A 23,614-nucleotide genomic window follows, 5' to 3' on the forward strand; every position below is an offset into this window, starting at 1 on the left:
TCGCTAATATTATAATTATCATCTTTGTTAAAGTCTTATTGAAATTAATAGCTTTCAACATACAAATTTGATATCAAGAGAATATCAAGAGAAAGTACTTTCTGTACTTCTTAGAGATCTTATACTTTATGGGTGTCTTAATTAAAAACTTAAACTAAATTCTTAAATTCCAAGAAAATAAAAAATCTAGAAAGCTGACAAAAAAGTCAGTTAGAAAATTATAATCTAAGCAGATTGCACTATTTAAATCTCAAGAATTTTTCTAATTTTCAAGAATTCAAGATTTAAATTCGTGAAAATCTAAATTCCCGAAAATCGACAAAGTAGAATATAATTGATGAGGAGGTGGCACTATAAAAAATTCCAAGAATTTTTCAAAAATTTTAAGAAACGCAGGAATTCGGAGAATTTCAAATTTTAGGATTTCGAGACACGAAGACGCTGCTCGCGCTCAACAACAATACGGCTATATTGGCTATTAAAGAAAACGAATGAGTTTGTTCTCTACGTAAGCACGTAGTTTATGGTCACGTTGTGACTTGTGCGTCTGTCACGTCTGTGGAATAGTGTCATTGTATATGTAAAGACGTCGGTGTCGATAGAGTGATGTGGAACTTTGCAACGGTGAAAATATGACGAAAATAAAGCCGTTTACAAATGTCTCGTTTCTGCGTGCCGCGACAATTCTCTGCGTAATACCGCAATGCCTAGCCGCCCTGTCGGACAAACAATTATGTTCCGACCCCAATTGTTCGGGTAAATTGAAGCCATACTTTAGCCCTGAATCCCATAACACACTTTTCTTCTACTTAGCCGTATCATTATTATTGCATTGCTTTCCGCTGTTATTTAGAACCCATTTCGTTGGCCAGGACTATACTCGCTTACAGAGCGAACGATCGTGAGGTGATGTCATTTGGTAGCAACGCAGATGTCAAAGTTTTTAGTAAAGGCGCTGGCAAACGGACTGATTTATGGGGTGTCGAGGTATACTTTTATTATCTTTTTACCCTGAATGTTATTGACTTTTATCGTGATGTGATACATTTTTATTATTCGTGTTTTTAAAGACTAACTTTTCCTGTCAAATGTCGTAAGATTGATCTCTTGGTTCCATAAAAGATATACATATTTTCTTCACGCACTGATCTCTGTTTCAGATAAATGGCAAGCGTGGATTCGCACCCAAATCATTCCTAAACGAATATAAAGTTCTGAGACGTGATTTGTCGCACGAAGTGCCTGTTTATAAGTTTAATGGCGAAACTAACAAAGTTCAGCCTAAGAAACTCGAGTCGACAGTGGAAGAGAGTGGCGAATCGCATACTTTGTTGAAAGATGATTTATCTGGGGATGATAATAAGACTCCGTCATTGAAATCTATAGATGAAAGTACCAAAGAAGAATCTCATGCAATCAATGTAGATAGCATATCACCCTCTTACGAAGTGATAGATGGTACCACAGTTTATTTGGAGAATCCGCCATCTGTGCAACCTAGCCTTGTATATGAAGTTGCGCACGCTACTGCATTGCCGAATGAAAAAGCTTCAGTGGCTCCTGATTCTGAAATAGATCACGAAAGATCATCATCCGACAAGAATACACTCATTGACAACAAAGAATTACAACCGGATGCGAATGACGCCAGTGGTAAATTAGAAGGCATTCAATTGTCGGCAGATACTCGGAAACAAACTAGCTCCGACGTACCGTCAGAGAATCCAGAAGCAATAATCAGTTCAACCTTAGAGACAGTGAGCAAAGATGACATTGCCGTGCTCGATGGAAGTAGTAAGTCCGAGGAAGATTTGTTAAAAAATGGAGAACATACGAAAGAATTGGACAACAGTGCCGAGGACAGTAATGCAAAAGATAACGAGAAAGAGAAAGTTATCGAACAAGTCGAAAGTGACGGTATATTTGCCTCCTTTACGAAAACATTTAAAATTTTATCCAACTCGGAAGAAACTGTGGCAACAGAGAGCACCACTACTCAAAGCAGCGATGACATAGTTGCTCCTGAAATTGTTGTTGACAGCAATTTGCAATTAGAGGAACAAGTTTCAGAAGATATTGGAGTTGAGAATGCTGAAAAAGTTCTTTCACCTCAAATAAAGTTGGATTCAAGTATAGACCAAAGTATAGATAAAGAAAAAGTAGAAACGCAGCAAGAAATTACACACGAGACCATTGAAGGTGCAAAAATCTCAGATGAAAAGATAAAAGAAGCTCCCACGATTATTTTGGAAAATACTACAACTAGTGACGTGCCTTTACACAATAATTTTGTACATGAAAATGCTGATGAACCTGCCAAAGAATTGCCAACAACACCTCCGATTTCAGCGGACGATAATTTCGCTTCTGTAAAAGCCGATGTTGAAAATATTCAAATACAGGAAACAACAAGTGAGGCAGAGAAAGTTAAGGAAGATGTAAGGGCCGACGGTGCAATTATTTCTGATAAAGAAGACTCAGCAATCTTGTCTAATTTGCAAGAGACTATAGTCACAAAAACTGCTACTCAAAGCAGAAATAGCGATAAAGAGCAGAAATTACCAGGAAGCGGTGAAGTATATCTAGAAAGTTCAAAGAAAGATAATAAAGAAACAATTGGCCAAGCTGATAAAACTGTAATTGCTGAAATTTTAGAAACCAGTAGCTTACCGTCTGAAACAACAGAAAATATTACAACAGAATCAATACCTGAGAGTCATTCTGTTGAAAATATAGCAATTGCAGAAGAGGCATTAAATCATAGCGTTGCAGATATTCAATTTAATAAAGAATCAATTGTACATAGTAATGTAAATAAAAATGATAATTTAGTCAATGATACTAGCTCTGACAATGTTCCTATAGAATCTAACGAATTCTCGAACAGTGCGAAATCTAACGTTCTCGGGCCAGAGCAATCTATGGATTCTAGTCAAGAGAGTATTATCTCGGAACAAACAATGACTTTAAACGATATTCTCAAGAAACGAGATTTATCGAGTATTAAAGAAAATTTGAAACACGAAGATAGTAAGTTATTAATTAATAGTATAGAAGAGAGTTTTATATAAAACATATATAATATTAATCTGTTTATATTGGTTATATCTAAATTTAGATGCTTTGTATGTTTAGTCGAAAGTCAGTCTGTGAAGGAGGAAGAAACCTCACCTGAATATGGTGATCACATAAGCAGTGAGGATAAGGTTTTACATGAAAATAAAGATGAGGATAATAGCTTGGAGAAGCCGGAATCTATGTCTGTATCAGGCGAAATAGAGGGTAATTATTCTACTATAATATTGAATAATACTTTTAAAAGTTCTATAAAAATATTACCATTTTTGTACAGTAACTACAGATAAAATTTGTATGGATGATGACGAATGCATGACCGAGACAACAACTGAGTTTCTGAACCAAGTAAGTCTTGCAGAGAATTTCTGTGTGATTATTTATGTATTCTATTACGTATACGGTATAACAATTTTTTTTCTTTGCAATAGATGGGAGACTTTGAAAATGAAGAGGATAATTTGATTGATATATCAAAATTGGTGGATCATAATTATTGGAAGACACTGATATATCTGTGTGTAACAGCCTTTACAACACTTGTATTCACTCTTGGATATTACTACATCGAGGTAAAAATATCTTGCTTATATTTAAAGATCGAAACCGAATTAAATCAAATCTGTAATTTAAGCTTGTTCTAAAATCGTATTTAAAGCAGCCTCATTATTTATAATTTATTTCTATTTTGTGTCATAAATGCTGTTTTGTGTTATAAATGCTTTGTATTATAAATGCTGTTTTGTGCTATAAATACTTTTGTATGACTAATCATGCAAAGTATTTAAGTAACGTCATTTAATAAAGCATAATCCTATATATATTTTCCTCCAGAATACAAGAAGAGACGGGCAACTCATCGCGAGGATTAATAAATTCGAGAAAGAATTATTAATCTCAACAAAAGAATGCGAAGTACTCAGTGAGAATCTAAAATCTACTAAGACTAAGGTGAGCAGTGTACACGAATAAACTGATTCTCCGCTACTTCGTACTACTCGCACGTTTTCTTTTTCAATCATTAAAATCCGGTCATATGTGTACTAAAACTTAAATATTTTAGTTGCATTGCATAGAAGATGAATCATTTGGTTCTAACGAAATGGTTGTATCGCTAAAAGCTGATTTAGAAATGGCACAGGTACATGCACAAATATTTTTCGTTCTTTTTTTTTTTTATTATGTCCATACGAATTCAAAATTGCACATTCTGTTATCGGCATTTTTCTGTCGTAGAACGCGAAGATGGAGTTGGAAGAACAAGTGAGTATGTTGGAGAAAGATTTGGAAAATGCAACGGAAGCTGGATTAGAACTCGAGCGTATGTTAAGAGAAGTTCTGTCGTCGAACAATGAAGTTAATCCGATAGCTCAATCGGTGGAAGATCTACAGGCACGATTAGACGCTCAACAAGCGGCGAACGAATCCTTGACGAATGCATTAAATCTTAAGGCTCAAGAGGTAAGAGCAATTTGTTTACAATTTGTTTACAATAGTGTTTCTAGATCGGTTCTTTTGGATTAGAGAAGCATTAATTTTTTTATTTCTGTGATGAACGTGAGTTTAACAAACTTGAGGTGTATATTTGTTTGCATATTTGCACAAATTAAATATTTTTAAAGATTATATTATTTATATTAGTATATTCAGATTTTTTAAATTAATATTTTTTATTTCTTTCTTTTACTTTCTGCTTATTTATTTATTATCTTGTCTATTAATTTTCAATAGATGATTTACATGTTAATTAATATACACGACGAATTTATTGCAGATTGATACATTATCAGCAGATCTTGCCTCCGCTAAGAAGAAGTGTGAGGAACTTGAAATAGAATATTTGCGAACACAGGATGAACTGATAACTCAGAAAAATCTTAAAAGTAATATAGAACAAACGCTAACAGATAAAGTATGTAGTTTGGAAGAGCAAGTAGAAGAAGTAAGTTCGTAATTATATACATTAGTTAAAATTAATATATAGAAATTGAAATATGTTTAATAATTGATAGATGCTTAATGTATGATTGTTATAATTTTTCTTAGCTGTCTACTGAAAAGTCGTCATTGTATAAAGAATTGAGAGGCAAAGAGATAGAAGTGAAAGAACTATTGGAAATTATCAGTCAAGTCAAGTCAAACAACTTGGACTTGGAAAAGTTATATGACGTATCTCACATTAAAATTGAGGTAGTACAACTGCGCGAGGAGAGAGATGAATTAAAGATGCGATTAAGCGATGTTGACGGCGCTCATCAGTTACTAGAAGGTACTTTCTTAAAGATAAAGATATTTAAAATTTCACCTTTTATGATCGACATTTTTAAAACTAAATCTTGTTAATAATAATACCTTTGTGTCGCAGAGCATATGAAACTTGTTAAAGAAGAAATAATTGCACTAAGCGAGCAGTGTAAAATTGCTGAAAAAGAAAAGAAAGATGCAGAAACACGACTTGAGGTTTTATCAAAGTTCTTCCAAGACAAGGAAACCGAACGCCAGAAGTAAGTGACGATTACTCGTAGAATTTTATATTTTAGAGTTATATCTTATACTTGAACAAATCATTAACACTATAATCATCTTAGGGAAGAGGCCATTTGGTTGCAAAAACAAGGAGAAGTTGTATCGACGGTCGAAAGGCTACATACGATGCAAAATGAAATTCAAAATTACAAGTAAGCATGACTGTGTACCATTTGATACAACATTTATGTCCACACAAGACAAATTTAATTTACGAAATATACGTCGTTAGAGCTAATTGGATACTTTTATGCGCATCGTCACGGTTACGAGAATTTGTTTAACAAGTTTATGCGCTGCAATTAGTTAATTACAGGAAATTGAATTTCAGGCAACAAATGGAGATGTTGAAACGGGAGATCGTGGATCAAGAGAGGGAATACAAAAATCAAATATCCGCTCTAGAAACGAAAGCACATGAGCAATGGGTATGTGTGACACATATGAGAAGAATATGAGTATATATGCTACTGAAGGGATGTACTCATATAAAACTTCGTTTATTTTACAAGGTTGCTGCCCGTCAAAATGAGCGCCGTTTGGAAGAATCGAAAGCAGAGGCCGGCCAATTACGTAATCGCCTTACACTCGTAGAGAAAAATTTAAATGACACTGATCCCGAAGCAAAGCTACATCGTAAGTATTCCTGTTACGAGATATTAATTATACTTGTATTTAGCGAAGAATCTGATAACGAATCATCAAGTATAACTTTAGCTTGAATCAGATTTTATCGTCGTTTATATTAACTTTTACTTTTTCCATATAGAAATGCATATCCATCTTTCGTAGATAATGATTTATCGTAAAGGTCTTGTAGAAATTGTAACGCGTAGTAACAATTAACAGTAACGTTGCGATCCGTAGAGTAATTTAGTTTTTTTTTAGCAAGTGACAATTAAATCTATACAGTAATATCATCCAAGATAATAAGCACTTTGACAACGTTCATCTACAGACGGATGGATCGCAAAATATCGCACGACGGAACTAGAAACCTCTCGATTGTCTGTTTTCTTAAACTGATTTCCAAACACAGGCCTGGAAGCGAACGGGGAAACGGCGACTTCCCCGCAACTGTTCGCAGGAGCAGAATCGTCCAGTTCACCCGTAATGTTTAGCGGTTCCTCGGGAGTCCCGCCACCTCCGCCACCCTCCTATCTACACTGTTTCCCGCCGTATCTGCCGCCGTTGCCGCACGCCGCTGCTTCCGGTCTACCTCCGTACGATATCAGTCAACGTCCTCCGCCTCTCGGCGGCAGATTGTCGTCACCTCCGCCGTTGTTACCGCCGCCGGCGTTACATCGCCCCCCGGTCTCCGGGGGCAGGTACGAGAACGCCGGTTCCCCACCACCACCTATGTCTCCGCCGCATTTACTTCCACGGTTCGATCACCATAGATCGCCACCGCTTCCTCCGTACGGTGGTGATCATATCCCGCCCCTTCCTCCACCCGGCTCGATATTGCCCGGAATATGGGGTGAAGACTTACTGCCGCACCCGCGTAACTCTGGTTTTCATCCTCATCAACGAGAGCAACGTGCGCGCAATCATAAAGGTTTGTGAAAACGATACGACGCACCGAGCGACGACACGCATTTCACCGGCATGCCGCATAGCGTTAATCCGTTAGATCCGCCTAACGTTTTCCACTCTTTTGGGAAGTTTGTGTTTCTTTTATTGTTATTATTATCTGCCTTTTTTTATTTTTGTGCATGCAAGGACGCAAACGTTTCTCTAAAGTGCGACAGTTTTGGAGTACTATGGAAGGAAATAATGCCAAATAAATGTCAGGTTAAAGAGTATATAATCAATGATTTTAATTTATGCTAACGGCACACACAATGTACTTGTAATTTTTTAGCATATTTTTGACATTTATCGTTTTTATTATTGTCGTTATTAAAAATCTATTTCTTTTTGAACTGAAAGCTATTCTAAATTTTCCTATTGCGTTTTGTATAATATTTTAGTAAAATTTATTTTCTTATTACCGTTCTGCATTCTAAACTGTAGTACTCTTTATTATTTAGTAGATTTACTCTTTTATTTGCGTGTATCGCAGCAACTAAAGAATATACTGAAAGAGATACATTCGACTAAATTATATATTAACTGTTTCAGGTTCCTTACATTCTTCAGGCGAATCACTGGATAAGGCGCATCATGGGAAAGTCTAAGTTTTGTATCTTGTTATTCAATACACTTGTACAAAGGCCAAATCATCACTGTATCAGTGAGCGTTCTCATTGTATAACAATTATAAATAAATATGTGATGATGAAAATTTTACGTCAAATATTAATAGAAGAAACGTATTTATACATATAAGGACTCATTAAACAGTGTCATCTGTCTTTAATGTTGTTATTATATCTGTGATTGTTATATAATAGACTTTTTCCTATTGCTTTCGTTAATCGAAAGCGATGTAGGAGCTATCTTTTTATCATGAGTTATCTGACAAATTAGTAATTTTTTTATTTTACAAAACATGTATAGCAAGTTATTTGTAACAATTGATAAAAATATTTTTATATATCTTGATTGTATTATGAAAACGAAAGAAGCATTGCATATTCGTAATTAAGTTATACATTTCTGATAATATATGCATATTTTAGGTATCAAATGTTCAACTCGGAATAGATAAGATATTGTAATAAAGTTCTCATAATCGATGTAGAATACAAAAGATAATTGTTATGATTTTAAAAATTTAAATAAATTGTAATTTATTATGATAGGCTGTTGTCAGAGTTATTGCGGATTTAATTATATTGTTTTAGCTAAAATAAAAGAAATTAAATATCTTTTAATTCTTTTAAAAAATTAAAATAACCAAAATAAAATGTTAAAAACATATAGCCAATTTATGATATATAAGTATATATAAATCATCTTTTATTTTCGATGTTTATATTCTTTATAAAACGCAATTTGTAAAATTTAACTTAGTTGTAAAATCGTTTGCCCTCAAAAATGAAAATTATGTATTTATTATCTATAGAAATAGTTCCTTTTTACATTTTATATTCAGTGAAATGCGAGATATACAAGTAATGTAATATTTAAATGTACTTACAATATTCACAATTCAGGGAAAGGGTGAGGAATGCGCGTAATATCTTTCATTTTAGCCTGTATGTACAGTTGATCAAAAAAGTATTTGCACACCCAGTTTTCTTACAATAACTTTATTCGAAGGAATAATACATGAGTACGAATTGGTGGCCATAAGTAATTTATTACATACGGTATATGTAATAAGTTACTCGTGAACACAATGTATTATTCCTTCGAATAAAGTTATTGTAAGAAAACTGGGTGTGCAAATACTTTTTTGATCCACTGTATATCGCAACTTTATAAAAACCATTTTCTCTCTGTTCGTTATATCACAAATAGTGGATATGGATGATAACGCGTGTAATGATATTATAAATACAATTATCGGTAGTGTTACGCTAAAAACACTACAAAAAATATAAAGAAAAATATCAGGACCGCAAATATCTTTATCATTAGCCACCTATTGCTTGTCACAGACTGAAAGTACTTCAGTATTTCGGTGTGTGCAGCTTCCACGTTTAGCTCAGTATCTTCTATATTGCTATCTATCCTGCAAATTGATTATATTTGAGAATTTTTATACTTGTGAAATATTTTGACAAATTTAAATGCTTTTTCAAGATAACTGTCTTTGTTTCTTTTAGAATCGTCAGATTATTTCTTCTCACCTTTCAACCATTTCTTCTTGTTCCTTAACCATATGCGCCAATTGCTGGAAAATACCCCCTAACTCAACTATAGTAGATTCTATGTTCTGCATCGTTTCAGCTCTCGATTGCACGTACGCATCCTTTAAGAAATATAGATACATGTACTCGCTATTATATTAAATTACTTCTCACACTTGCCGCTATTACTTACAGTATCATCTTGTATAAATTGTTGTTGTAACTGCTGACTCATCGCAGGTTCAAGATCTATCGCAACTGAATTACCAGAAATTTCTTCTTGCAGCAACAAGGAACCTTGTTTTCCAGAAACAACACTCGGGGGAAGCATAGTGGACAGAGACCCTTGAGTGAACTGCTGTCTCCTACTTTGCTCCTCTCTCATATTCTGCATCGAATAATAATTCACACATTATCATTCTTAATGTCCCATAATATTTATATCACTACTGTTAATATTAATTAAATTTGTCTAATAATATTGCCAACAAAATGAAGATATTAAATGAAACATAATTTTTTGATATATGTAGAGCTGCATTCGGGGGGCGCACTATTTGCGTTATTGCATCATCCTGTCTTTGTCGCTCATTAGGTGTAAAACAAAGATATAAGCAAATAGCGCTAATAGTACGCTCCCTGAATGCAGCCTAGGACAGAATGCTATTTAGGTTTAGGTTTACCTCAGAACGAACTTCCAAGACACTTTTGAAATGATTAGACATATTAGCTAGCTTTGATTGCAATGCCATCACAATCGAGGAGGAATGCGAGGCAATGTGATGACTCTGGGAGGAGCCGTAGCTTTCTCTTTGGGACTTTCCGAGCTCCTGCAGTTTCCCGATTTGAAGATTCAAGCTTTTTAGGTCTGTTTTTATAATATTCGTAAGCTCCTCAATCTCCATTTGTCTGTCGTTGAATATGGATTTTCTCTTAGCCACTGCAACATGAGACATCTGTTATTGTAGAACATTTTTAACGTTTTTAGAATGGCCAACTTTTATTTCGTTATGTATATTATAAAATCCTAGACAGTAAAAATTAACGGTAACCATCGATGACAATCTTAACAAATATTTCTGTGACAAAAACTACTTTCTATCTTTTCGACAGTTTGATGTCTAACTTAATGTTAACTTTCACACAAAATCTGTGCCCAAAAAAACGACTACAATCTCTCTTGCAACAAAGGTATATTCCGCTATTTGCAACATATTGTAACCGGCCTAAGCTACGCCTGCAGCCGAACGCGGCGACGTCTCGGGCTCTTACATAGGGCAAGTTTCTCCAGCTTGGCGTACGTGCTGGCGATGTTCTTGCCAATGTTCTTGGCTATCATCATGAAGTTCGAGTAGCTCTGTATCTGGCGTGCGCGGCGCGGATTTTGCAGGTTCACGGCGGTGCGCGCCACGGCCCTGCTCTGCATGGAGCGGATCGCGTTGGCGAACTCGTTGGTCCTGTCGCGGGATGTCATCGTCGTCGTCGTCGTCGTCGTCGTCGTCGTCGTCGTCGCCGTCGGTAGCTCGCCACCCTCGAAATCGACAGTCTCCTCGCTCAGCAATCTGCCGCTCGCTCCGTCTCCATCGTGATAGTGCCGCGAGCCGTCCGAGCTCGCAAGGTCGCGATTCGCCGCGGGCCCTACGACGTGACGTCTGCGTGCTGACATCGCAGCATCCTCTCAGCTTTCACCACGTGCGCGCGTGTCCCGAGGGCCTCGACCACCACCGGGTTCGGTAACGTCAACAGATTGCAGCAACGGTGGCGGCGACGGCGGCGGCGGACACGTCCGCATGACATCCACACATGACAGCCTCCCGCGATGCGTCCGTCACGTCACGACTCACGTACAATGACGTATATATACTATACACGCACGCGAGCGCGCGCGCGCGTGCAACTGGGTCATAGAAAGAGCATAGTCACGCGCGGCGACGCGGCGAGTTTGAAGCCGCGTGGCGAGCGGCGGCCGCGCCATTTTTCGCACGGCCGGAAATGTGCGGACGCGCGACTTTCGAACGGCAGAACATCGTTAAAAACATTTAAAAAAGAGAAAATAGATTTACAAGATACTCCATTAGCATCAGAGTAATTAATAATTGTACAGCAATTTAATTGTACGAAATTACATTTCCGGTTTTGGCATAAAAATTACGTTTCAAGATCGAATAATAATAAGCGCGTCGTTCAAAAGTAAATAGACGAAATGTATGAAACTCGATCCCGAAAATTATTATTAAACATAAGATCCTATCTGACATAAAAAATGTCAATATCAATTTATTCTGTATATGTACGTACATTAGTCACTCTACTTATTTATTTGAAAAAAATTTGCTTTACGTTATTTTAGGAGTAGACTCAAAATATGTGATAAATGGTATTAAATAAGTGTATGATAATAGTGAAAAACATTTTACGTAAACTGTTACAACAGTAATCCCGGGAAAACATTTTTATATATAATTACATATAAATTATGCTCATACATATTTTCTTTGTTATATAATCTCTGTTCGTATATATATATAAGAAAAATAATAAGAAGAATAATTGGAAAATAATTAGAAAAATTACTTTTGCATTGTTTCTTTTAGAAAAAGCAAAATTGCGATTAGATTGTACAATATTCTGTATATAATTAATTTTATATACAATTATTACATTTATATATAATTATATATATGGATAATTTTTCTCATTTCTTCAAACTTCACTTTTTTGTAAAAAAAACAATGCAAAATTTATTATTATTATTTTTTATTCTTCTTTTTTTTGTATATACGAGGAAATTATATAAGAGAAAGAAAACATGTATGGACATATTTTATGTATAATTATATATAAAAAATGTTTTCCCGGGACGTTATCTATCATGCATGGGCACTGCAAATAATGTAAAAAATTACCCGTCTCGTTTAGATCTTTATAACTTTTATCCGTTTTTAATATATTTAGACTTATGTCTCTAAACTTAAATCTTATTTAAATCTTTATTATTATTTTGAGTAAATATCGAAATTATTAGAACGGGGTATTAAATCGTAAACTTATGTAAATTGCACATTGCGCATAGATAGGTGTGTGCTATCGGAATATGATACATTACTATCATTTTATTGCGTCAACTTTTCTCAACATTTCAGTTTACAGCACGACTTACAATCTGTAAATACATTTGTGTACGTATGTAAAAATACGCTAGAGTAGCACTACAGGAACGTACATTTTTCCTTCTATAAAATTATAAAAAATCGACGTCCCACGGAAGCCTTTTCTATTAAACTTTTCCTCCATAAATAGTTTACAGACGTTTACTTAATTATGTGTGTGTGGATCTTTCAGCACAAAATTACATGCCTTACTCGACACTTGCGTTTTTCAGCGCTGAAGATACTATTTGTGAGGAGAACTAGAAAGGAATAGGATACCTGGATATATTCTACTTAATAAATCTACGCTTCCCATATGCGTAGGAAGTGTAGATTTATTAAATATCAGCTCTATGCAATCTTTAACAGGATAAAAGTCCTCGCATCGTTCCATAAATATATAAAGTAATATGATAATGTGATACAGCAGTTGTAATTTACTTCATATTTGTATTTGGTCGCATAAATCGTAACAAACTGGACTGGCGTAAATATTCCGCTTGGCAGACGACAGTGTAATATAATTAGTTATTACAAAACGATTTTATGTATATATATATATATATATATATATATATATATATAACTGTTAGCCAGTAAACCAGCGTGATATGTGAATTATACACGAAGTATGTGGCTCCAAGTAACGGTGCTTTCACCTTTTTTGCTCGACATTCATGTAAGGTAGAACGAGATATGCGAGAATTTACATATATATTTAAATATATATATATATATATATATATATATATATATATTGATTACAAAATATCATACGTTATCACACACCACTTTTATTTCTACTAATTTATAAAATGTATAAAAATCTTTAACAGTTTTCAAATGTCGGATACATGGACGTATAACGAATATTATAAATTAGAAAGGATCAAAGAAAGTAATTAATCTGAGAAGTACAAGAAATCACACAATAACATTTTATTTCCATATTCGTCGCTAGTGAACGTCTTTCAGGCGTATTTCATGACATAAAATGCAACTGTTCAAGGTATAAAATGTCCGGTTTAAAAAAACGTGAACGCGCATTGAGCTTTACATCTCATTTATTTCAATTTCACGTTTAACCGAGAATTTTCATTTGATTCAGAATCATTTAAAAGCTTTTTAATCAATTAATTAAAATTCTACAAATTATCGTTAATTGAAACCAATTAGCCCCTCTCTTCTCAACTCTCGTACCACGTATTTATAAATATCCCTAACTTATCCTTTTCAGCGACGGCAATCTTTTTTCCCAGAGAGACGCAAGTAAACGTCGTAAACTACCGTATCGAGAAGCGATAGGAAATAACAGAAACACAACTTTATATATATGTATTGTATATATTACAGTAATATTTTTATCTTAACGCGATGCACACTCGGTGCGTGGCACCGAAGTTACTCTACTACAGCCACGTAAATAAAGGTCGTTCCTCCTCTGTCCGAGATCCACCCAGATACCGTCGATCGTCGACGTGTCACGCGAGCGGATCAACCGCCTTTTAGGCGGTCAGCGTCTCCACGTTTTTCGATATCTCGTTGTTTAAGTCCTCGACCGTCTCGCGGCTCTCCGACGGCTCCGGCTTCACCGTTGACTCCGGTCCCGCGTTGCCTCCGTCGCGCGTCAGCTCGGTGTCGTTCTGCGGCTTCACGTCGATTATACGAATGCGGAACGCGGTGCCGCTGAGGGCGTCGCCGGTCATGTAAGTCGTCTCGTTGACCGTCACCACGTGGCCGTTAATGATCTGCAATTAAAACATTTGCGGGAATCAGAGATTAGCTGCGTGTAATCAACGCGGTGCCGTCTTCGGTCTCTCTTATCGAGATACGAAGCCGCGCGTGAATTCAGTTTAAAAAAAAAAGGCAATCCTCGCTACTGGGAATTGGTTTAACAATTTTCGAGCTCTCCTTCAATCTCCAAATGTTATCTGACAGCAAAGTTCTTCGGGAAGATATAACGTAATGTGTACATACACGTGCCCCCCGAAGGAACCAGAACTGGTTCAGACAGAGGCGCAAACGGGTTTATCGAATAGTTTGCAGCTCTACAACTGACAAACGCATCATCAAAATTAATTAAGCTTCATTATTGAAGAATCTGCAACGCTGCGTTTAGTACATGACAGTGCGATGTCTGCGGTTTGCTCCGCTAACGAGAAGATACAGTGCTTCGGGATGAATTATTAGAAGCGGTCTATTTAATTAAACTTTCTACACCTTTCTACGCGTGAAAGCGCAATGAGGAAAGTCCCGTACAATACTTGTACATTTTTTCTAACAAAATGCTAAGTCACGTCTCATTTTCACATGTCATCGTTTTTAATGCATCCTTCTTATATTTCACATTCACGTTTTAATTCCTCGACGTCTGAACGGCAGAGAAGTATTATTCGTAAACGAGCTTGATGCAAACTTCGATACTTTTTAAATAAGAAGAACTGTCGATTATATATCTCGATTTTGCAGATAATAATCGTTAATGAGGAAGGTGATCTAAAAAAGGGAAGAGATCTCTCTCAGCTCCGTGGCGTCTCAGAAGAGACCTTTCCCCTTTTCTTCTTTTCTCTTTTTTTCTGTCCGCGACTGTCGCGCGCGAATGTCCGAGTTTCGGCGCCGGTGTCCGAGGAATGGAATTCGCGAGAGCGACGGGCGAACTTTTCGGCGGACACAGTTATCCGCTTCCGGTAGTCGCGCTTTGTGCGGCAGGTCCGCATTACGCGTTAAGCGACTTACGTATCGGGGGAGATCTGGCGGCGCGCAGATTCCGAGCGTGTAACAATACGCGACGGGAAATGCGGTAATCCGATCACCCCTCCCTACCCCTCAGCGCCGCACAGTCGGCACTCCCGTGCCATTGTTAAGGGGTTCCTCCCCCTTCTACCCGTCTTCCCGTGTAACTCCGTCGTCATCTCGTTGCTGCAGTTTACACGTGTACGTAAATTGCTGGCGATGCATTATCTCTCCGCGACGCGTCCGGTCCGGGCCGGGCCGGCGCGACGCGACGCGGAGCTTCCTCTCCGCGTGGGATTATTTTACTCCGCTCTCTTGGCGAACGCATCGGCACCGTTGTTGATTCGCCGCTCGACGATCGGTTTCCGAAGCCGAAATTTGATTTCCCGAGAACACGCGGCGCACCGAACAGGATTTTAGAAGGAGCTAGCCCCGGCGATAATCCTTACTAATTAATCATAGATCTTTGGCGAACGGCGACGAAATAATTAATCCGTGGATTATTGATTTCTGATTTGTAAATTGGGTCCTGCCGAGTATTTACCTTAGTTGTGGAGGTCGTGTTCGCTCCCTCAGGAATCTTGACGTCCGTGATATCGGGCATGTTCCAGAAGTAGTTTAAGAGATTTTGCCTAAGTCTTTGGAGACTATCTGAAAAAAAAGAAACAGGAGCGAATATTGGAAAGAGAGTCCTTGTAAATATATAATACAGTAATCTATGTAAATCCGTGTGATGCTTTTTAAATTGTCAATTTTTAAATTGGCTGCTTGATTTTATTTGCAAATGTCAGTGACAACGACATCCGGTAAACTGCCCTCGATAATGGACAAATTTAAACGAATTTAAAGCAGGCGTAAGCACCGGTGACTGTTTAAAAAATATTTGTCAAGCATCTGGGGATGACGCGCTTATTAGAATCGCGTGCAATCGTCGGACAACAAAATTGCGCTTCCATGATTTTTGATTTAGGAAATGAAGCATGGAGTGACGGACCCATTGATCCGAACGATAATCAATTTACAAAAAAAGCAGGAGAAAATCCCTATAAATATTTAATTTATAGTAAAGCTCTCGTTAATCGACGCACACATAATTTTCATCTAATATTTACCATTTTTAATAAATATCTATCATATCATATATCTTTTTTACCGCTTCATTTTTAATCTATAATATTATATTTTTAAATTATTGTCGAATGTTCGCCGCTTAATTTTTAAGTTTATCCGACACAAGTACTGCCTACCTAATTAAAGATCGCGTTGCAGACAGTCAAGATCGGTACGCATTGGCGTAGCAATTTTTGTCGAGATTCTTACAGAGCCGTTTAAAGACTGCGTTCCGCCTTTGTCTCCGCCTGGCTACCGTTCCGTTTCATTTTAACGATTCAATAGCGCTTTATTGCGATTGGGCGTGAATCAGGTCGCGGGTCGTGTGCACGCTAGCACGGCAAGTCAAGGGCCGAATGGCGCATCACAAACAATAAATGAGACACGTAACACGTCCGTGTCTCCTTTCGGATCTCGAAAAGAACCGTGTACACATCCAAGAGTCAGGCGTCTCGGGAACGAACGTGATAATCGAGTCTATTCAACGGCGCGCGTTTACGTTCTCTCTTTCTCTCCGCTATAATGTAAAATTATTTCTCCGAACAATCAGTAATTACTACGTAATTATTACCGTAATTTAAATAGCGATGCAGTCGAACGGAATTTAATTTAAGTTATTAGAGATTATTAACAAATTCTTCGTACTTTTTTTAATTTTTAATATCGACCCTGTCTATTCTTTTCTCCCTCTTGCTGTCTCTCTCTCTCTCTCTCTCTCTCTCTCTCTCTCTCTCTCTCTCTCTCTCTCTCTCTCTCTCTCTCTCTCTCTCTCTCTCTCTCGCCATCATCTCAGTTCTTCTACATAATTTGAATCTCCTTGAATAAATATTTATATGCGAGAATATTTACATGTCTACGGACTCGCATGTCATTATGCAATTCCCGCGCAAGTTTCGCGATAAGACGTTGCCGTTACGTGTTATAAATAAAATGGTGGTTGAGATCCTGCGACCCAGTATTTTGTAAAATGTAATAATAATTTATGCCGTGATCGAATAGCATGTATACGCGAGAAAACGGAGAAGACGTCGACTGTGCTGATAAATTTTGCATACTTTATTGCGCTTACAATGCGATTGCCGGAATAAAATAGTCGACTGTATCGGCTGATTATTGCTGTGTGGAATCTCAATGAGGACGCGCGCTGGGCCAGCATATTATTCGACACTGGCTTCGTTTGCATACAGAAAAATTTGCAATATGAGGGTGGGAGGGGAAACGGCATCGGATATGCCGCTGAAATCGGCGCGTTACCGGCTCTTTGCACGCGATAATTTTAATTAGCTGGCAAAACGGCCTGTTATTGTTAAAAATGGCCCGTCCGTAATTTTCATTTATTTCGAAATTCGACGCGAGCCGAATACGAAGCGGCGCGATTTATCAAATATGCTAAATCAGCGAAAGGAAATACCGCAATCGATTCGGCAAGTTTAGCGAGCAACAAGTAACAATTTTGTCATACGAGTCGCGCGGATCGTTAAGTAATTTGTAGTAAAAATATTTAAAAATGCAAATTTCGGCGATATTTTCATCGGGATGAAATTTAGTGTCGGTTTAACGTTACGCTTATCTAATAACGATATAAATGAGCGAATTTGAAATGAAATCTACGCTGGCGATTTTGCGTAAAATAAAATCAGCGCGATCGTTACTCGTTACCTTTTTAATGGTGATTTAAATCTCATTGGAATGATTATTGTTCGGTCATCGCCGTGATGTTCTGCAAACTTTATTTACAATTTTGATTTATTTTCTATAAAATTAGGCACGGTGACAATGTTATTGTACTTGTTGACAAGTACAAACGAGATTGATAATTATCAGCTTTTGATGGCAACATAAATATCCTACAGAGCTCTGAATTATAAAATGACAAGTCACCGAACTGGTTACGAAAGTTCAATAGAAGGTCAACTACTGGTCTGAGACATATTTAACATGAATATATTTCGGTTTCACGGTTACGTCGTAGCATGATCGTGCTCTAAATGTTTGTACATGAAAAACACCTCGGAATTATCGGCTACGAGTTAATCCAAGGCTAAAAAGAAATAGCGAATAGAGGCACACGTGTTGTATAAGATCTATATGAAAATTAATTAATTTCTAAGAGATCTTCGCAATTTAAATAATTTTTTCAGATGTATTTTCTAATTTGTTAAAATTATATCTTCAATTAGAGAAAATGTCATTTACGGTCCGGTCTTACACTATAAAATTCAGCGTTAAATTAAACTCAATTTGAGTCATTTTTATCCATTCCTATATATAGTCGTCGCTGCTCCTACTCAATATGTCGTTAATTTAACTAAAACAATGTTAATTTAACTAAGCCAATGGAGTTAAAATAATACTGTGTTAAAATAATGAATTTCGACACACATGATAGCTAAAAGTAACAAAGTGTTATTTACCTAACAAGGTATTGGTTTAAATTTCATATGTAACAATGTAGTAGCCTAGTAATAATATTGTATATTTTTTCCAAATTCAGTAAACTGCATACCGATTTTATTATATCTCTTTTCTCATTTCGTTCAGAATTGAGGTTTCGTGTGGACGCCGCGACGATAGTGTTCGGTCATCGCCATTCGCATTAAATTCCAAAATTATTCGTGACGCTAAAATAATAAACAGCTCGTGAAATGATCGGGAAATTGGCATCCGTAGGCACCCGCTCGCGCTCCCGGTTCCCCAGGCCCATTTCCAATCCGCTGGCCTCCCACGGCGCGGCGCCGCGTCACGCGGATTTGAATAACGATTCATCGAGTCGCGCAATCAACGATTATACCGTAAATTGCCGTCCCATTCGATGTCGATGGTTGCTTTCAGTCCCCCGGATTACGAATTATACCGGCGCGGCGGCGCGGGCGCGGGCGCGGCGCGGCATGGCCGGGATCGGGACCGATTATCGTCTTTCTCGTTGCTTTTGGCGGCGGCGCACCGTTAAAATCCTCTCAATGGTGAAAGTGATCTGATAAACTTTGCGGCTCTCTCTCGTGTGCCGACCTTGAGGCCGCGCGCGCTCGATCCCGCCGGCAACCTTTGCTTTGTGATCGATATTTCGTTGCCTTCCAATCCATTGCGAAAACCTTTTGCCTTTGTCGTGAGGCAAAAAGTGCTCCTTTTTTTCGCCCCTCCCTTCGAACGTCTCGTTCTTATCTCCGTCCTGATCGCGCGGGAAAGGAGCGCACGAATTTCTCGAAGCGTGTCAGCGCATTTCTGATTCCGTGCAGCGCGCACATTGCAGCGACGAGCGGCCTCGGCGCGGTCGAATCTCCGCAGGTCTCCGCTCTCACTTCGGTCGATCGGACGCATAGTATGTAATGTAATCAAAGCTTCGAGCTTGACGTCACGGCGACTTGAGCGTGTCGCGACTTGCAAATAGGCATACTGCTGAAACTATTCGTAGCGGTCTGCATTCTGCACGAGTGCCCTGTGGGATTTGATATATGAGATAGACGTAAAGGATCGCATACGGCTACACATGCAACTCACGAATTTAACTCCGTCCTCGTGTCCGCGAGTCTTTGTCATTCGCCCAACAAGTCGATCGAAAGTTTAACTTTAGTAATAAAATCTAAACATTTCTTAATGCCTACGCACCTTTTATACATATCTTGTTTATATTTTTCCCCCTAGATATATCTTTAATATTTAAAGCGCTTTATATCAGGACTTATAGTATAGTTTTGTAAAAATTAAAAATGCTTGACAAATCGTTACTCGGACATCTGATTGAATTTCGTAAAAATTCAACATTGGTATATATGTTCGTAAAATATCAAAAAATATCGTGAAATTCATTAAGCCTCTCCCTTTAATAAATTTTCCCGATAAATTACTCCGCGCCGAGTTCTCGCCGAATTTATCTATCAATTTATCAATTCATTAATTTATTAATTTGCCATGTACGCACGGTTGCGGTGTATACGGAGGCGCGTCCATCCTGCTACCTCGCAAAATATATCCCGCACGAGAGAGCGACTCTTTGAAAATAGCGGAGGTCGCGAGTAGTCGCGCCAATTAATTCTCCTGCGTGCGACCTGTTAATTTTCTCTGAAAAATTTAATTTTCGGTTGCGCTTTAATCACGCCGCGCGCGATATCAAGTTAAATTTCAGGATAGGGAAAAGCTTTCTTTCCTGAAAGGGACTGGCGCCCTGAAAAAGGGATCAGCGCTCGAGAAAAACTCGTAATGACATTAAACTGTGAAACTATCAATACTCTGGTGCTTTATATCTATATATATCTATAGTTTCCATACATAAATTTATATTACATATTTGTTAAAAGAACCCAACACACAATTTATTTATTTCTCATGTTATACGAATTGTTTGGTATGAATAAACTGCATATCTAAAATATATTTTCTAGTTGCAATCTCCTTCAGAAGCAATCTCCTTTTATCTTTAGCATTAACAATTTATTTAATGAAATAGGTGTTTTTAATTTAATGCAGTGTTTAATATCAGGCAGGTGCTTAATCTATTGTATGTTAAAAAATGTATCCATATTTAATATAATTTTTGAATACGCGGTTTTTCCTCTAAGTAATTTTTTGCACTAATGTTGATGCAGGAGTTACGGATTATTTATAGCGTGCAGCATTATTTCTCGCGCGTTCGCATTATTTCATCGATAGCTCGTTCGCGAGCTTAGCGTTTAACGTCGCCGACCTTTACCCGCTGCGCTACTTCGAAAGGCCATGAAACGCGACGTTCATCGTCGCAACAGATTTTATTCTGTTGGGCGCGCTACACGTGCCGCGTCTCGCCCGCCTATACCTATCCTGCACGCCGGATCTCGGGATCACCTTGTTACGAATTCCACGCGATAACACCGTTAATCACGCCGATCGATCGGCCACCTTTCCTCGTCGCGCGTTTTTAGTGTTTTTACGACAGCGCAAAAATATGCATGTATACGGAGGTATTTGTCACTGGCGACGCGCGCGCCAAATTCCACGGGTTGGTAATACACAGGGATCGCAATAGGATGACAGGGAAAAGGTCTGATGTATAATTCCGAATCTCGTTTTTTTTTTCAGACAGAGAATGTTATCTCAATTGTCAATAATTATTGTTTTGTCTGAATACGAATTTGCGATATCACGTTATCGCCGACAATCAAATTTGGCGACCGTATATTTAACTAAATACGAATACGGACTTCCGAAGAAAATAAATGTAAAGAAGGATGATAATATGGTTAAGTTAACACGATTATTGTAACACGATTATCATGCAAAAAGTCAAAATTTACTTATATCTTTTTATAGACGAATTAATATCGTCAGTATTGGATTTCTGAGGTGCCAAGAAACGGCGTTCAATATTGCATTACGTTCTATAAAATCCGAATTTACGGAGTTTTATATCGATCGACTCTTTCTCTCGCTCTGAGGAAATCTGTAACTTTTTGTAATGCGTTTTTGTAATCGCAACTTGGGGCTAATTAGGACAATATTTTCTGGTAATTGCTTTCATTAGAATACCACGGCTACCTGTTATTCTTTCTCTCGCCGGGGTGTAACGCTGTAGTAGTTACCGTATATCGATTAACGGCGCGATGGACGTAACACCGTACAGCCACTCTATAGCTATACATCTCGCGATAAGAACCGCAGATAGCGCTTATACGTGCATTAAGGAAATTGCGCCAAAGTCGCCTCCATTTCGGGGAATCGCGCGAATTTTTCAGTCCGCGATTCCGCTCGCTCGTTCCACCATGTAAAAATTTTTGCTTATTCGGATGCATATTCGACGTTTGACGCATATTGTTTGGGCTCTATAAATATTTATAAAAACGCGCGTCGCGTGCGCGAAACGCATGAAAATATTTAACGAGAATTTTGCTAAATATTAGTTAGTAAAAAGGCACGAAAATATACATTCAACGCGAATGGCTTTTTCACGTTTTGTTTAACTCCGTTTGCACACGCCGAGTAGTTTCCGAGATCGATCGATCAGCGGGGGGGGGGGGGGGGAAGGGAGAACAACGTTCGAAGATAAACAGGTTTTTCAGATGTATTTCGTTGTGATTCCGACCGTAACATGTGCATTCATCTTCTGCAAATTTCTTCGGCGCATAACCGTATAGGAATACGGAGACGTTACGTATCAGCGTCGGTTTATAGGTTTGTATTTGTCTATTCTATATTTACTCTTCCGGAAGAGGAAGTAAGAGGAAGCGAGGCGAAACTTTACTGTTTTCTTTCCTAGATTCCAATCAGAAAGATCTTTTTTTTTTTATTTCGCCTGCACGTACTCATCCTGTACAAGAATACTTACGACTCAAATTTTATTCTTAAATATTCCAGCAGGATATTTTTATTCTTTCCCGACGATTATTTCGCCTTTAATGACGTCTATTTAAATCTTTTGGGATTTTGATGGCGCTGACTCGGTCGAGCGCGGCGTAAATTTTTAACGAAAATCTGGCACGATGAGCGCGCCCGCGCGCGCACGAATCACATTAATGCGGATCCAGTTTCGCATGCGGATTCCCTTAAATGCGATCATCGATGGTAGCCAAATAGCGATACATTGTCGGAGTGAAGGCATGACCTACGGGCACGATATCGTTTCGCGATAGATCCAGAGCTCGAATTGTTGCGCAACGAGAGTGACGGGCGGCACGTACGCGCCCAAACACAAATAAGCGACTCATTACCCGCTAGACATTATTACCGTGGTCTCGCACACACGCGTACGCATATACATACACATACACACATATACACGCAAGTCGTATGACCGGCGTATCTCCCAGTCGAACTGGTTTACGGGAGATTGTTGATCATCCTAGAACGCGGAAGAGCGGAAGTTGCCTTCCGTAAAGCAGCGATAATCTGCGGAATACGCGCATGGCGCAGTGCCGACTTAATGCACCGACAACGCGGATATTTGAAATTCCAATTATTATTATCTGTTTAGAAAGGAAGGAGATACATATTTATGTTTTACAGAAAACGTATCTTGCTCGTAAAAAAAGCCTTGCCTCTTTTAACTTTTATTCAAACTACCTGTTTCTCAAAATAAAGGTTCAAGCTTATTTTTAAAAAGTAACATATTTCTTCATACGTCTAAATATATTTTAATGTGTTCCACACGATGTGTAACAAAGATATTTATAAAGATAAATATTGGATTTGCAAGCTGATTTTAGCTTTAAAATTTGTTTGTAACCTCAATATATTTATGCTGCTCGGATAAATATGTGCCGAGACCTGCTTCAAAGCAACAAACTATTATTGTGAAAGATATTTGTGTATGCA

General features: G+C 37.8%; 3 protein-coding genes across 3 annotated transcripts in view; 1 reads left to right on the plus strand and 2 right to left on the minus strand.

Annotated features, from left to right (window-relative positions):
* The first annotated feature begins 535 nt into the window (after nucleotides 1-535).
* Tango1 (transport and golgi organization 1) lies at nucleotides 536-8,345 on the plus strand. Its single transcript, XM_071712126.1, has 17 exons — nucleotides 536-756; nucleotides 854-987; nucleotides 1,161-3,030; nucleotides 3,136-3,282; nucleotides 3,353-3,423; nucleotides 3,507-3,647; nucleotides 3,910-4,026; nucleotides 4,139-4,216; nucleotides 4,312-4,536; nucleotides 4,850-5,017; nucleotides 5,122-5,344; nucleotides 5,441-5,579; nucleotides 5,664-5,753; nucleotides 5,933-6,029; nucleotides 6,114-6,237; nucleotides 6,641-7,159; nucleotides 7,726-8,345. The coding sequence occupies exons 1-17, from the start codon at nucleotides 633-635 to the stop codon at nucleotides 7,779-7,781; spliced, it is 4,323 nt and encodes a 1,440-aa protein (XP_071568227.1). The 5' UTR covers nucleotides 536-632; the 3' UTR covers nucleotides 7,782-8,345.
* A 239-nt stretch (nucleotides 8,346-8,584) lies between these two features.
* Nucleotides 8,585-11,183, minus strand: Syx5 (syntaxin 5). Its single transcript, XM_071712128.1, has 5 exons — nucleotides 10,614-11,183; nucleotides 10,025-10,281; nucleotides 9,535-9,729; nucleotides 9,342-9,463; nucleotides 8,585-9,223 (listed from the first exon to the last, which is right to left on the minus strand). Exons 1-5 carry the CDS (start codon nucleotides 11,005-11,007, stop codon nucleotides 9,064-9,066), a joined length of 1,128 nt encoding a protein of 375 aa, XP_071568229.1. The 5' UTR covers nucleotides 11,008-11,183; the 3' UTR covers nucleotides 8,585-9,063.
* Nucleotides 11,184-12,434: 1,251 nt separating this feature from the next.
* LOC139775831 (icarapin-like) overlaps nucleotides 12,435-23,614 on the minus strand; it is a 28,544-nt gene continuing 17,364 nt past the window's right edge. The window contains exons 3-4 of the mRNA XM_071712132.1: nucleotides 15,768-15,874; nucleotides 12,435-14,238 (exon numbers count right to left, since the gene is read on the minus strand). Coding sequence (XP_071568233.1) covers nucleotides 13,996-14,238; nucleotides 15,768-15,874 — 350 coding nt within the window. The 3' untranslated portion in view covers nucleotides 12,435-13,995. The remainder of the gene's footprint in view (nucleotides 14,239-15,767; nucleotides 15,875-23,614) is intronic.

The sequence above is a fragment of the Temnothorax nylanderi genome, unplaced genomic scaffold (genome assembly GCF_030848795.1).
Source record: "Temnothorax nylanderi isolate EJ_2023f unplaced genomic scaffold, tnyl_v1.0 TNYL_tig0106_pilon, whole genome shotgun sequence".
In the NCBI taxonomy this organism is placed as follows: Eukaryota; Metazoa; Arthropoda; class Insecta; order Hymenoptera; family Formicidae; genus Temnothorax; species Temnothorax nylanderi.

Excerpts from the sequence above, each read along its gene's own strand:
- Syx5 (XM_071712128.1), bottom strand. The coding sequence starts at position 11,007 with ATGTCAGCACGCAGACGTCACGTCGTAGGGCCCGCGGCGAATCGCGAC. Across the intron at positions 9,730-10,024 it reads TCTTGGAAGTTCGTTCTGAG|AATATGAGAGAGGAGCAAAG; the intron begins GTAAACCTAAAC and ends TATTCGATGCAG. Across the intron at positions 9,464-9,534 it reads AATTTATACAAGATGATACT|GATGCGTACGTGCAATCGAG; the intron begins GTAAGTAATAGC and ends TATTTCTTAAAG.
- Tango1 (XM_071712126.1), top strand. The coding sequence starts at position 633 with ATGACGAAAATAAAGCCGTTTACAAATGTCTCGTTTCTGCGTGCCGCG. Across the intron at positions 4,537-4,849 it reads TAAATCTTAAGGCTCAAGAG|ATTGATACATTATCAGCAGA; the intron begins GTAAGAGCAATT and ends AATTTATTGCAG. Across the intron at positions 5,580-5,663 it reads AAGGAAACCGAACGCCAGAA|GGAAGAGGCCATTTGGTTGC; the intron begins GTAAGTGACGAT and ends TAATCATCTTAG.